The following is a 13,094-nucleotide window of genomic DNA, read 5'->3' as shown; positions in this document are numbered from 1 at the left end:
CGCGGGTTCCTCCCGGCTCTATCGGGTTTTCTCCCATCCTAATGCTGGCCGCCGTCGTATAAATGAAATATCCTTGAGTACTTCGTAAAACACCAATAAAAAAATAAATGTAACAGAAACCACAGGACATACAACATAAACATCAGCCTATGTGGTCGTGATTTAAACTTGAAGCTTACATCTAGCCTATAGCTTTTAGCAGATGACACGGTTCCTTAGGCCTATGCGCACCAAAGTTAAATTCACCATTATTATTTGGCGTCTGAGATTTCTATCCTTGAACCATCACAAAACTTAAAGGTGGAGAAAATATAAAAATGACATACAAGCTCAGATGAAAGAGCGCGAAAAGTTATTCCTAAATGTGGTCTTCAATATTTTTTCCGATTTTTCCTTAAGGAGAAAAAGACACTTGAAAATAAGTTTTGTATGGTAGGTATTTTGAACCACCTTTTGGTATTTATAGTCTTTGTTTAATTATGTCATAAATGAGGATGTAAGACAGTTTTAATTTGTTCTTTTCAGCTAACAAATGTATTCAACCTCCATTTGGATCATATTTATATTTTTAATATGTTCATAAATATTATCACAATTTAGGTTATAAATATTATTTTGATATAAACAACAAATTTACATTCAAACAAATTTATTAGACAAGCCATACATCCTTATTTAGAATATCATTATGCAACAACGATAAACACCAAAAGTTGGTCCCAAATACCTACCAAACAAAAATATTTTCGAATACCCTTCTCTCTTGAAAAAAGAAAATCCCAAAAAATATTTAAGATCATGTTTGAAAACAAGTTTTGACGCTCTTTCATCTGATTTTGGCATCATTGTTATGTTTTCTTCTCTTTTACAGGCTAAAAATTTAATCAAGTTTTATTTTGGACATTTTCGATCTTTACGAAAACTTAATTGAAACAGTAGGGCTGAACATTAGCTTTTGAGTTCTCGATTTTTATTTTGATAGGTAAAATTCACGCTTATGCAAAGTCTTAGGCTACTTATTACATCTGTTACATCCGCGGACTGATTGCTTTGGCCAGTCCGTCAAGAGGGACTGTAGAGTAAGCCCACATGAACTCGTCCGACCGTGCAAGGAAGGATAACGTAACCCCTGTACGGGTAGACCTACCCTTACCGCAGTGTGAGCTTCGGGAAGGCACTGCGTTCTTCTATGACCTACACTACACACAGTGAATGCCCTTACCTTTTGACCACTAGAGGGCGCCATCACCCGCCTAGCACACAACCGCCAAGTCTGATTTCAAAACTGTCAGTAAGATTGTCATTTTTATGTTAACTAGTGACTCTGGAAACAGTAACTGGCGGAATCGGACAGCAGAAAACAGAGGGCAGACGACTATCTCATAAAACAGGCTAACTTTGTAAGTGCGACCATCTTGTGGAACGTCGTTGCACCTTAGCTGCCCTCTTAAACAACAACAACAGCTTTTATCGTGCATTCGTTTCAACAGTGTTGAAGATAGTTGCAAACATGTAACTCTGATTCAAGTGGCACAGACATATGACTGCTGGAACCACAGTTACATGTTTGCAGCTAGTTTGAACTTTTACATTATTTGTTGATGGAGTATTAATGCCAAGTAGACATGATAAGACCTCGTGCATGTCATTATATTAATCTGGCGTGGTTGACAGCATTGTTGATGGTTTGTCAGATTTACACTAGACGGATGCCAGAGTGGTGAGGGTCAACCAGTTCTGAATGAAAACTCTGGTCAACTGTGTCCAAGTACATATTGGCTTTCTTGACTTCATTAAGTTCATAAAGCAAGGTATCGGTAATTAAGATTCAGCAGTTCAACCTTTAATCTATACTAGTCTTACGGCATTTGACACTGGGAAAATCTAGGCACTTGCCGTTTTACTCCAGTCTGCAAACTTTACTTGGGCAGACACGGCGGTTAAAACATTGGCAACCTCAGCTTAACTAATCCCTTTTCCCCTAATTCATTATGTTAATTAACAATATGATCCTCTCCTCGTTCTTGAATCTGATAACCAGGACAGTTGACAGCAACCTCAGCTTATCTTATACCTTTTCCCATAATTCATTATGTTAGTTATCACTATAAGATGCCTCTCTTTGTTTGAATCTGATAATGAAGACATTGTATTTCCTGGCACTTCAATCAGAGGTAGTGGCAAGCAGACAACAAGGTGAAAGATAACACAAGAAGGTATGCATGTATGTACAATATTCTGAGAGCTACGGCTGATGCGTAAATTACAGCATGTGCAGTACATGTCATCATAGCTGGTTCAAGTCCAAAACTATGATTTGACCCTGGCTTGAGTTACTCTGGCTTCCTCAGGCCAGAAATACTGATAAGCTGATGACTTGTGAAAGTGTATAGGTAAAAATTCCATATTCACCAATCAAATATGAAGATGATGTAGATATAATTCCTCATTAAGTTACTTGATTGAAAAAGTTATTTCTTTCCGCACACAGCTTTTGGAGTGATCATCATGGCTGACGATACTGAATGGTTGAAGTTGCCCACTGATGACAAGTGTGTGCATAAGGTGAGCTTCAGACATGATAGGAGCTGATGAAAGGTCAGGAGTCACTAGCTCAACCGTAGTCATTTTTTTTAATGATATCTTTGTGAGATGTCATTTTTTACAGAAATATTTTAGCTTGATAAGGATTGTCACTGAGGCCTCACCCCATTGGTAACGTGAGGGCATTAACCTGTTGAATCCCAATGAATGTTTATATGACAGCAAAACATATATATCAGATCATTTTCCAGATGTATATGTAATGAACATGTGGCCCATGATTATAGAGACCTTGGGCCTCTTGTGCGAAACGTATTAAGTCATGTTTCTCGTAACTTTTTTCATAGAAAACACCTGGGTAATAATGCCATAAGGTGACATCATTTATGAGAAAAGTTTTGTGAAAGTGGCACTATTAGATTCAATGTTCTGTTCTGTTCATTTGTATTGGTATTTTCTTCTAAAAGGCATGGAAGGCCCGAGTGGCTGGTTATGAAGAAGCCACCAAACTGTTCCAAACCCAGACAGATGAGAAGAGCCCAGAGTTCTCCAAATACCTGGGCTTGGTGAAGAAGTTTGTCATAGATAACAATGCCATTGCACAAGAGAAGGCCTTGGATGCTGTGCTTGCCTTTGTGGAGAATGCAGGCCATGCTGGGAAGTAAGAGATAGGTTTTATTACTCTGTAGTGTCTCTGACTTGCTAAAATCGTATGAGGTACTGTTTTCTAATGATTAGAGAACTTTATGTTGAGAGTGAATGGAACCCGCTAGCCTCTTCCACGGGTGTGCGTTAGGCAGTTATACATGTAACTAGTGAGGCCCAGGGCGAGGTTCTCCCCAGTGTCCTCCAGATATAAACCCAATGGTTGTCAGAGAAATGGAACATTCATAGATGTAGGGAAGATACAAAGTAAAATACCACACAGATCAATAAACAAATTGACCTTAAACAAGTTGAGTATATGTATGATTGATCCAAACATTAAAGTAGATGAACAGAGCTTCTGATAGTTATTAAAGTAATGTGCATTTTTGGGAGAAGATATTGTGTTTTAATTAATAGTTAGTGTCTGTCCTCAGGTTCCAATGTCCTCAACATATCACCTAGTGTTTGGTTCTATTGCATATGCCCTTAGTATAAAATTGAAAACATCTTGAAATTCATTGTGAGAAAGATTAAACAGCTGGCCCCGGCATCATGAAACAATTTAAGTCAAAACTTTGAAAGTCAAAACTTTAGTCGTTAAAATTGGTATGTTCCTTTCCAGTATTTTAGCTGATATTTGATGAACAGTTGCTTACCCAGAATTTACGTTTCCAAGCAAGTTTTGACCTTGTAAAATAAGGAACAACAATTGGCAAGTGATTTGAAATTTTAATGAAAAATTTGAAAGTTTAAGATCGCTTTGTGATCCCGGAGCCAGTGTGTAGTTTGTATTTGTATTAATACTGGACTTTGGGGATTATTGATCTGTTTTGCTTAATCAAAATTTCTAGTAACTGTGTTGAGAAATTGTTACACGCATGTGTCTTTTTGTTTCACATTATTTTAGAACTTGCGGTGAAGTTGTGAGTGGTGTCGTAACAAAATGTTTGAACTCCAGCCGAACCAAGACGAGAGAAAAAGGCCTGGAGATTATCATGTTATACATAGAAATAGACAAACCAGAGCCAGTTCAGGTAGGAGTATTTGCCAATGTAAAACTGCTAATGTGTGGCATATAAAATGGCATTTCTGCATGTACACATTTTGGCTGTTGAGCGCTGCATTTGATCTTTTCAGTGAAACTTCCAGTTTACTGCATTCAGTTAAAGTCACAGTGTGTGGGCCAAAAAGTTGGATTATCCTTTCTTGTTTTATTTAATTATATATTTGATGGTGTTTTATGATGTATTCAAGAAAATTTCATTTATACGACGGTGGTGGGAGGAAACTTGCTGGGGGGAAATCCTTGGTTATTAGAGATATCAGACCCATCAATGATCACACTGTTTCCTCATGACTCTTTGTCACGTAGTTTCATGACATCTGTCTCTCTCATGACATGGATATGCCTAAATTCTAAACATCAGCTTTATTGCATAAAGAGGTAACGTAAGAAAAAACTATTCTTTTCCTTTCCTTCAATGTCTTAGAGTTTTCCTTATCTTAACAGATAACGATGGGGCTGATAAATATATTTTGACTACTAGTATGATATCGCAGATGTTTCCAATCTGACATTTGTATCACATTTCCTCAAAGAAGCATAGAACTCTTCTGTTGAATGACTGATTTTACACTCTTTTGTCAAAAGTTTGAAACATAGAAACTCTCCATTCTGTACTCCCTTGCCACAGGTGATCAGACCTTGAGGATTTAGATATTGTGAAGCTGCCCGAATCCAGCTACTACTGTTTCTCATCAGGTTGTCAGATACCTGGCATACAGAAATGTTTCTCTGGCCACATTAATTCTTTCACCCGTTAACATGAACAACATCGTGTAAGCGAAGTAAACCTAATTATAGTGTTCAAAACTAAAAAGTACCCTGTACATGTATCTGATATGTTTTCTGTGTAATTCTCCTAACCAGGAAGAGCTACTGAAGGGCTTGGAGAATAAACAACCAAAGATAGTCACTGGTGCATCCAGGCTCTGCGAGAGGCTTTAGCGTAAGTACAAGACAAGTTTTGAATCATCTTGCACTCAGGCCCGTTTTTTTATGAAGGACCTATGTTAAAAGATAAAACTGACCAAGGTCACTTTGCCAGATAAAAATCTATTTGACATCACTTGATTACAACCATGTATTTTTGTGTCTTAGGTGTACCACAATCAGTGGAGTTGATAATCTTATATATGAAGGAATCTTTACATGTATGTGTTTTGTGCCCTTTCATTTTCTTCACAACAGTTCATCCGATTGGCTAAATATTTGCTGGCTTGATGAAGTGACAAATCTTTTGCCTTTTTCCAAAGGGCACCGCACCAGTATGATGTTAACACTAAATTGTGTGGATAATACATGCTCTTGGACTGACTGAGTGGTTTCGTCACTGCATAGCTGAAATATTGGTAACTTGTATGATTTTTAATGAAGTGGCTCAATGCTCTTCTTGAAAATGAATGGTCTTGTTTCAGAGGATTTGGCACAAAAGTGATCAAAGTGAAACCAATCGTTAAGGTTCTGCCCAAGCTGCTTGAGGACAGGGACAAAAATGTGAGAGAGGAGACAAAGTTATTGATCATTGAGATCTACCGGTGGATCGGTGCTGCCATCAAGCCACAGATGACTCATTATAAACCAGTACAGGTCAGTCAGTAAAGTCAGCTTGCAGGATTTGTTGATGCCCATACCGTAACCACAGAACGCTGTTGTAAGTAATAGTGACAACTGTGAAATAGCATCACAGTTGCTTTCACTTAAGAAATTCGTGGAAAGGGGTAGTGGAACATCAGGAGTGTGGGATTCATCTGTCCAACAACGACACGGTCCCAACTCAATCAAATTGGTAGAAAGTTATTAGGACACAACCCATTTCATGATCATTGTATGCTTTTCTTCATCCATAATCAGAAGACTGTAGTGATATAGAAAATACTCAAACTTTTTCTATCCATTTCCCTGGTAAACCTGGCTCGGTCATTCAATAAAACTACTGCATCTTTAATCATTTTTCCACATGACTGACCTCTCATCTTGCTACACATTAATTGTCTGACATAGTCCGTTAATTTTGTCTGATATATTTAGTTCTGAAATTTCTTTAACATTTGTTATGATTTTGGCACAGATATAATTTGTTTATAATTTGATCTGTGGTGTAGTTGTCAAGGACCAACTTGGACAGACTAGTATGCAACATACAAAAACTGGAAAGTCAAAACATTTGTCAAATGAGACCTTGAAATTTTGAGGATCTGGAGCCCAATTTACCAGGGACTTTGTCTGCCTTCCTCTCAGTAATAGCAGACGTTAGTAATTTCAAAGTACGCTCATTGATAGGCATTTTCTATTTTTTTTTTTAATGTTGTTTGGTGATGTTGATTTCTGATTTAAGTTTTTAAGATTGGCAATAATTTTTACATATTTAGTTTCAACATCGTTTGTTCTTGCAATGAATTTCAGTGTTTCAAGTTAAATGTAGTGAGACCTGTGTAAAAATTGCTCTGTTTGGGACAGTTTAGTTGAATATTTGACGATGAGGCTGTGTGTCATGAATCTCTCTCACTCAGCCTGCATATTGTCACAGGTTCAGGAGCTGGAGGTGGAGTTTGAGAAGCTGGGTAATGAGCGTGCTGTACAGACGAGGTTCATGAGGTCTCAGCAGGACCTGAGGGCCCAGATGGAGGAGAAGGCGGCCGCTGCCACTGTGGACGGGGCAGGGGATGCAGGTAAGCAACCTAGTTGATTATGTTATTTCTTTGTTTTATTTACACGTATTTGATTGTTGTCCGCAAAAAACATATTCATTGGTGATTACTTTTGTGGGTGAAGGGATTAGGAGTTCCTGGGATAAACCATTGACCTTTGCCAAGTTACTAATGATTTTTCCATGTGTGATGTAGCCATATTGGTGAAAGACAAGTGGTCTTCAGTGAAGATCAGATTGTGGAAATGGACAATTAGAAAGCCCTCCTCCGCTATTTGTAATCAAGGCCCCGCAGACAGATAGCGGGTAATCAACAAATTCCCTGTCTAAATAGATCATTTTAATAACTTGTTCTCTGTCTGATTGTTCTTACTCCACACAACAGCCTGTCCATTCGGCAGTCTCTCTTGTTTATTTGCCTTACACCATGGTTAGCCTAGCAGGCTGTCAGTGTTGAATTGTTAAAAATTTTGTAATTACTGTACCGTCTCCATAATTTGAGAAACATTTCACATTTTTGGTCACTATATACGATGATGCCTTGCAATGTTTTCTTAAGTTGTAAACTCTCTGTGGGGAATAGGGGATTAACATTTTCTGATTCGGTGATAGTAGTTCACACCTCTGTCACCCTGACGAGCTGGGCAAGAAAAGCTGGGTTTTGGATAGTTTGACTTTTTGTGGCATTGAACGACTGCTTTCCAGTAACGTTATATGGACTCATAGGCCTATATAAACAAATCTTTTGTGCCATGGTGTTAACTTATGGTTTTGTGCTGTTGTATAGATGGAGGATCAGCACCTGTAGAAGATGTGGACCCCTATGAACTGATGGACCCTGTGGATATTCTGTCCTTACTGCCCAAGGATTTCTATGAGAAAATTGTGAGTTTTGGCAATAGATTAATTACTAAATTTGCTTTGAATTGCTCTGAAGTTAGTGTTTGATGTTACATTTCACGAGATAGTTATGCAGATCGGCATAGAATGGAAATATTTATGTAACTTGGGTTTAGTTTGTTTATCAAGTGACTGTATTTGTATTTTATTTTTTCTTTGCTTTTTTATCTACAATCCAGGAGGCGAAAAAGTGGCAAGAAAGACGAGAGGCATTGGAATCCCTTCAGAAGTTAGCAGAAACCCCAAAGTTACAGAGTGGGGAGTACGGGGCGTTGGTCAGAGTTGTGCTGAAGGTAAGAGCACGGTGATAACTTCAAATTTGCTTGCCAATGAAGTGGATTGGATGCCAAGTGCATCCAGATTTGCTGTTCTGTCAACTCCATAACAAGTCAGAAATTAAATTATTCTGGATTTGAGTTTGAGGTTATCGTTCTTTAAAGAAATTCATGTAGCTTGCCCGAGTGCATCTGATCAAAAATCTTCTTGTTTTAAAAATTAAATGAAAAATGAGCAAAGCTGATTTTTGTTTATATTATTTTCTGCTGTTGTTTGCAGTTTATATGTACTAGATGTTGTTTGAAGGATATCCTGAATTTATGATGGGCCTCTTTTCATCTTTTCAGGTTATTGCCAAGGACTCCAATGTAATGCTTGTCACATTGGCAGCTAAATGCCTGGCTGGTATTGCTTTGGGCCTACGAAAAAGGTTCTCTCAGTTTGCCACCAATGTAAGTACAGATTGTTCCACTTAATAGACGTGGATTGTTCCCTTCTTACACTTGAGATTGTAATAAGGTTAAAAAACCCAAAAGGCATCCATTAATAGCTCTGTGTCAGTAAACTTTTAAGAAAGATTCACATGTTATTTAAGTATTCTTCAGATGAATGACTTTATACATATATGCAGTTTATGGAATATGTACCGAATTTACATTCTATGAATAAATTAAGTTTATGTTGTTACTTTCAGAGTATACAAACAATCTTAGAGAAGTTCAAGGAGAAGAAGGCCACTGTTGTTGCAGTACTGCGAGAAGCAATAGATGCTTGTTATGTGGCGGTATGTGAACAATATTATGTCTCTGTTGTTTAAGTTAGACCTTTTTTTTCACCAGCATGGCCCGTGCAGAGTCTTGAAAACGTTGATAAGCATGGAAATTGAAATTAAATCTTCCATTCCTTGAAATGCGTGGACAAAGAGCATCATATATATATATATATATTTTGTAGCTTGGCTTGGTAAGGCTTTGAAATTAATAACCAGATTGGCCAGCTTGTGGACTGATCAATAAAATAGGAGACCAAACTGAGCTAGTATATATAGTACATGTATATTGACATTCTCATGGAGAAGTTTGTTTCCAATACCTTTTAAATATATTTATGCACGTCTATGTATACATGTGTGTAAAACTTAAACTGATTAAGTCTTTTTTTTTCATTGCTTTAAGCTTGTATAACTGTAGAATATGTATGGCAAGTACTGTAGCCTGGAAAATGTGTATTTGTGGAAAAGCCTGAAAATTCCGAACCTTTCATAACCTGACCAGTATCTAGATATGCTGGCCCTGTGATTTATCTCTGACTGGTTTGAGAAGGAAGATTCTAATATAGTTTTCAACATTTTATACAAGATGTACATGTATGTATGTTACTCACAATTTCCACGTACCATTTAGTAGTATAACAAAGTAAATAAAACATGCTTTTATACTTGTTGGCATTCATAAACTGTGTGAGTTTCTGCTATGGGGTATTTATATCACTAAGCTTGTATGTTAATACTTGCAGACCACACTGGAACCTATCTGTGAAGACATCCTGGAAGCTCTGGGAAATAAGAACCCAGCCATCAAAGCAGAGACATCACTGTTTTTGTCTCGCTGCTTTGCCAAGGCAACCACAGCTACACTTCCAAAAAAACTACTGAAAGCTTTTTGCGCTGAGCTTTGTAAGGTACAGTAACAGACATGTCTATTTAATGCTCAATATGAGTACAGGTATATGCTATGCGGAATTGTTCTTTATTTTTGAAATGTGTTAATTTCTTTATCTTATTTTTTATATGTTTGATATTACATTGTGAACGCATAAATGTACATGATTTGAAAAATCATAAATGTGTGACTATCTGGATAAGTTTCTGCTCTTAATAAACTGTGTTCTTTCCATGCTGGTCAGCTTGAAAAATGAAGAATTTTGATATTGTTCAAGGGGAGAATGCAAACCTTGATCAAGGCACAAAGTGTAAATTAAATTATGTAACAGGGTGCGCACAGTCCTTGAAACTCCTTGAAAGTGCTTGAAAAATACAATTTCATTTTCAAGTGCTTGAAGGTCCTTAAAAAAGACAAATACTTCTGGAAACTCCTTGAAAATCTTAGTTTGAACTTAAATATTGTCAGCTCACTGCCTAGTCTGTATATCGGGAGCTCGCAGATAATTTTCCCATAATCAGGGCTTCTGCTGGCACTTGCCATTTTCGGAAATTTAGAACAATTTTTTAAAATGGCGATAAAATTTGAAAAAATGCGAATGCTTTTGGTGACAAATTTATTTACTTAAGAAAAAATACAAACATTATACAAAATCTACCATGAGAGTTTTCTGGTTTCCTTAGCATATTTTGGCAATTGTTTTCATTAAAGTAATCCACTTACTTTCATTTCAAACGGCCTCATCTCGGCGAAACAACAACAACATAGTTGTATGGCAATTACTTGACAGGAATCTGCAAAGCAGGTTCAGCATTGTTGCAAGTTGACTTACATTAAATAACGCTTGAAATCATTTTTGTTAAATAACGAATGAGAATCATGGCATTTTCGGAGATGCCTTTCATCGCCAATTGTAAAAAAGAAAAAAAAATTATCAAGGGAGATAAATCAAGGTAGAGTTACACCTGTAAATGAAGTTACCTTCCATGAAAAATTTGAACTTTTCCACTTAATAAACTATTGTGTTTTTGGATCCCAAGTAAATTAGATGTTCAGAACATGTGCCGTTACATAAATGTGTACACCGTCCGGTTTTCTCCTGTCGGACTGAGTCACTCCAATGTACTGATCATAATGTTGCATTTAAATAAACTGAATTTAGAAATTAATTTCATAAAAAATTTTTCCAATAGAGGAAATTACATTTTACTAGGATCTTACAGAAAGGTTGAAAAAAAGGATTGTGTTTTTTTTTTTTTTTCAAAAAACCAAAACATGCTGCCAAGCATTGGTCCATTATTCTGAGGACAATTGTTCTAAATGTAATGTTTGATAAACTCCAGATATAGCTGGAAGAGACCAAACTGATTCTAGCAGCTTCACCAAGGCAGATGAAAATGAATTACAGACAGAGACCTACAATAGTTATGGCCGCTAAGGAAGTATAGCTAAAGAAAAATAGTATTTACCACAAAATGTGATGACTGGCTAAAAAAAATACTGACCCAGAGGAAGCCCTGCATAATGATATATGGTATTCATTTTTTTCTTACTGAGCCAAGGCCGGGTCAAAGAATGTGTTGCATTATAGAGGTGAAGGGCAGAAGCATACTATTCAATATACATGCATGCAAATTAAAGCATCTATAATTCAGACTTAAGATATAGTCTATAATTTGCACCATTGTGTGTTTAAACTATGATTGAAAATGACAAAAATACTCCTGGAAAACTCCTTGAATTTCATCTTCATATACCTGTACGAACCGTGTAAAAATCAGGCCCTCAGTACTATCACAGGTAAGGCATTGGCTTTGGCTCCAAGCTTTTTTTTTTTTGTTCCAAGATTGTTATCGACACATTGTAATCATGTATTTTCACGAAAATTCACTATTGGTAGTAAGGTTATGTAAAATGTGAAATTTTTACAATCGAATTCTGCTTTAATGCAAATACATGTAAACTGTTTTGTTTGTAGAAAATTAACGACACTGCACCAGAAGTAAGAGAAGCGGCCTACGCAGCATTAGGTACAGCCATGAAGGTAGTGGGAGAGAAACCCCTGACCCCATTCCTGGCAGATGTGGACGGTATTAAACTTGGAAAGGTGAGGATTACCCTTACAAAACAGGAATACAGTATGTCCTTATACACACGTATAAATTTGTAAAAATATTTTGCGCTTCATCACGAAAATGATGCAGAGACTGAAGACCATGTTAATTTTCATTGAGAAGAACCCAGTCTTGAAACAGTTCCCTTCATGTATCCACATTCATGATTTTATTCTGCCTCTCAGATCAAAGAACAGTGTGAGAATGCAGTACTTCTGAATGCTCGAGGAGAACCGCGAGGTGGTGCAGCTGCTGCTCCGGCTGCTAAACCTGCTGTACCTGCAAAGGAACCACCCCAAGCCAAAGTTGCTCAAAAACCACCATCCAAAGCCTCATCTGTGAAGGTAAAATTTTCCTCTGTTGATTTCAACATATGAACAATATACGAAACAAACAACATCGTACCTAAACGCCACTCATTGAGTAAATAGAAGTTTTGATCCATATGTATCTTATGTTATCCAACCCAGCTTCTAAATGCCTTTGAAGTAATTATACATGTATATGCATGATTTGGTCTTTGGACCATGTGTTTATTTCAGATAAGAATAAGAATGGATAAGAAGGTAATGTGCACAGGAATTGTAGATTAAAAATTACCAAGACATTAAGAACCTAAATGAGTAAGTCTTTTGTAAGTACTTGGAGATAAGACACATTGACCTCAACAGTTTCCCAGCATTCAGACAGCAGAGTGTTTGCATACCTCTGATTTGAATGCAGATTGGATTGATTTGTTTGGAGCGTCTCTACACACATTTAGATATTGCAGTTAATATTTTGAACTGAATTGGCTTTTATTTCTTTTCAGTCTACAAAGTCTTCAAACAGTAAGGGAGGCGTTGCCGGGGTAAGTTCAGTGGTATGTTAAGAGATTTCAGTGCACTTTGACCATTCAGTTGTACGAGACTTGGCAAGCAAGTCACGAGAGTGTGCTGAAGATATTCATGATTCCTGCTAAGTAAATGTAACTGTCCGTTCACTACAATTAATCACAGGATTCAAAAGTAAAGGATACTGTCCTTTATTCTTTATTTATTGGACATCTATCAGAAAAAAAAGAGTATAGGTCAGTAGGGAATTCTTCTTTTTTTATTCTGGTTTACAATGAACAAGAGAGAGAAGGAAAGACTGAAAAAACATTAAAATCGATAGAAAACTTTAACATGTGTTTTTTGAATTGTTGATCACTAATTTTAATGATTGCTTGACCATTTTGTTTTCAGTGATAAAAAATAGTT

The 13,094-nt window shown here is 36.8% G+C and overlaps 1 protein-coding gene across 1 annotated transcript in view; it reads left to right on the top strand.

Moving 5' to 3' along the window:
* Positions 1–1,251: 1,251 nt before the first annotated feature.
* LOC135469067 (cytoskeleton-associated protein 5-like) overlaps positions 1,252–13,094 on the top strand; it is a 43,921-nt gene continuing 32,078 nt past the window's right edge. The window contains 16 exon segments of the mRNA XM_064747592.1: positions 1,252–1,400; positions 2,492–2,565; positions 3,012–3,205; positions 4,100–4,226; positions 5,123–5,168; positions 5,171–5,201; positions 5,671–5,842; positions 6,783–6,924; positions 7,690–7,787; positions 7,982–8,095; positions 8,426–8,530; positions 8,773–8,862; positions 9,594–9,758; positions 11,718–11,846; positions 12,039–12,197; positions 12,665–12,703. Coding sequence (XP_064603662.1) covers positions 2,509–2,565; positions 3,012–3,205; positions 4,100–4,226; positions 5,123–5,168; positions 5,171–5,201; positions 5,671–5,842; positions 6,783–6,924; positions 7,690–7,787; positions 7,982–8,095; positions 8,426–8,530; positions 8,773–8,862; positions 9,594–9,758; positions 11,718–11,846; positions 12,039–12,197; positions 12,665–12,703 — 1,668 coding nt within the window. The 5' untranslated portion in view covers positions 1,252–1,400; positions 2,492–2,508.

This window comes from Liolophura sinensis, chromosome 6 (assembly GCF_032854445.1).
Source record: "Liolophura sinensis isolate JHLJ2023 chromosome 6, CUHK_Ljap_v2, whole genome shotgun sequence".
NCBI classification, from domain to species: domain Eukaryota; kingdom Metazoa; phylum Mollusca; class Polyplacophora; order Chitonida; family Chitonidae; genus Liolophura; species Liolophura sinensis.
Note: the sequence above shows the minus strand (reverse complement) of the source record. Positions and strands in the feature narration are given on the sequence as shown.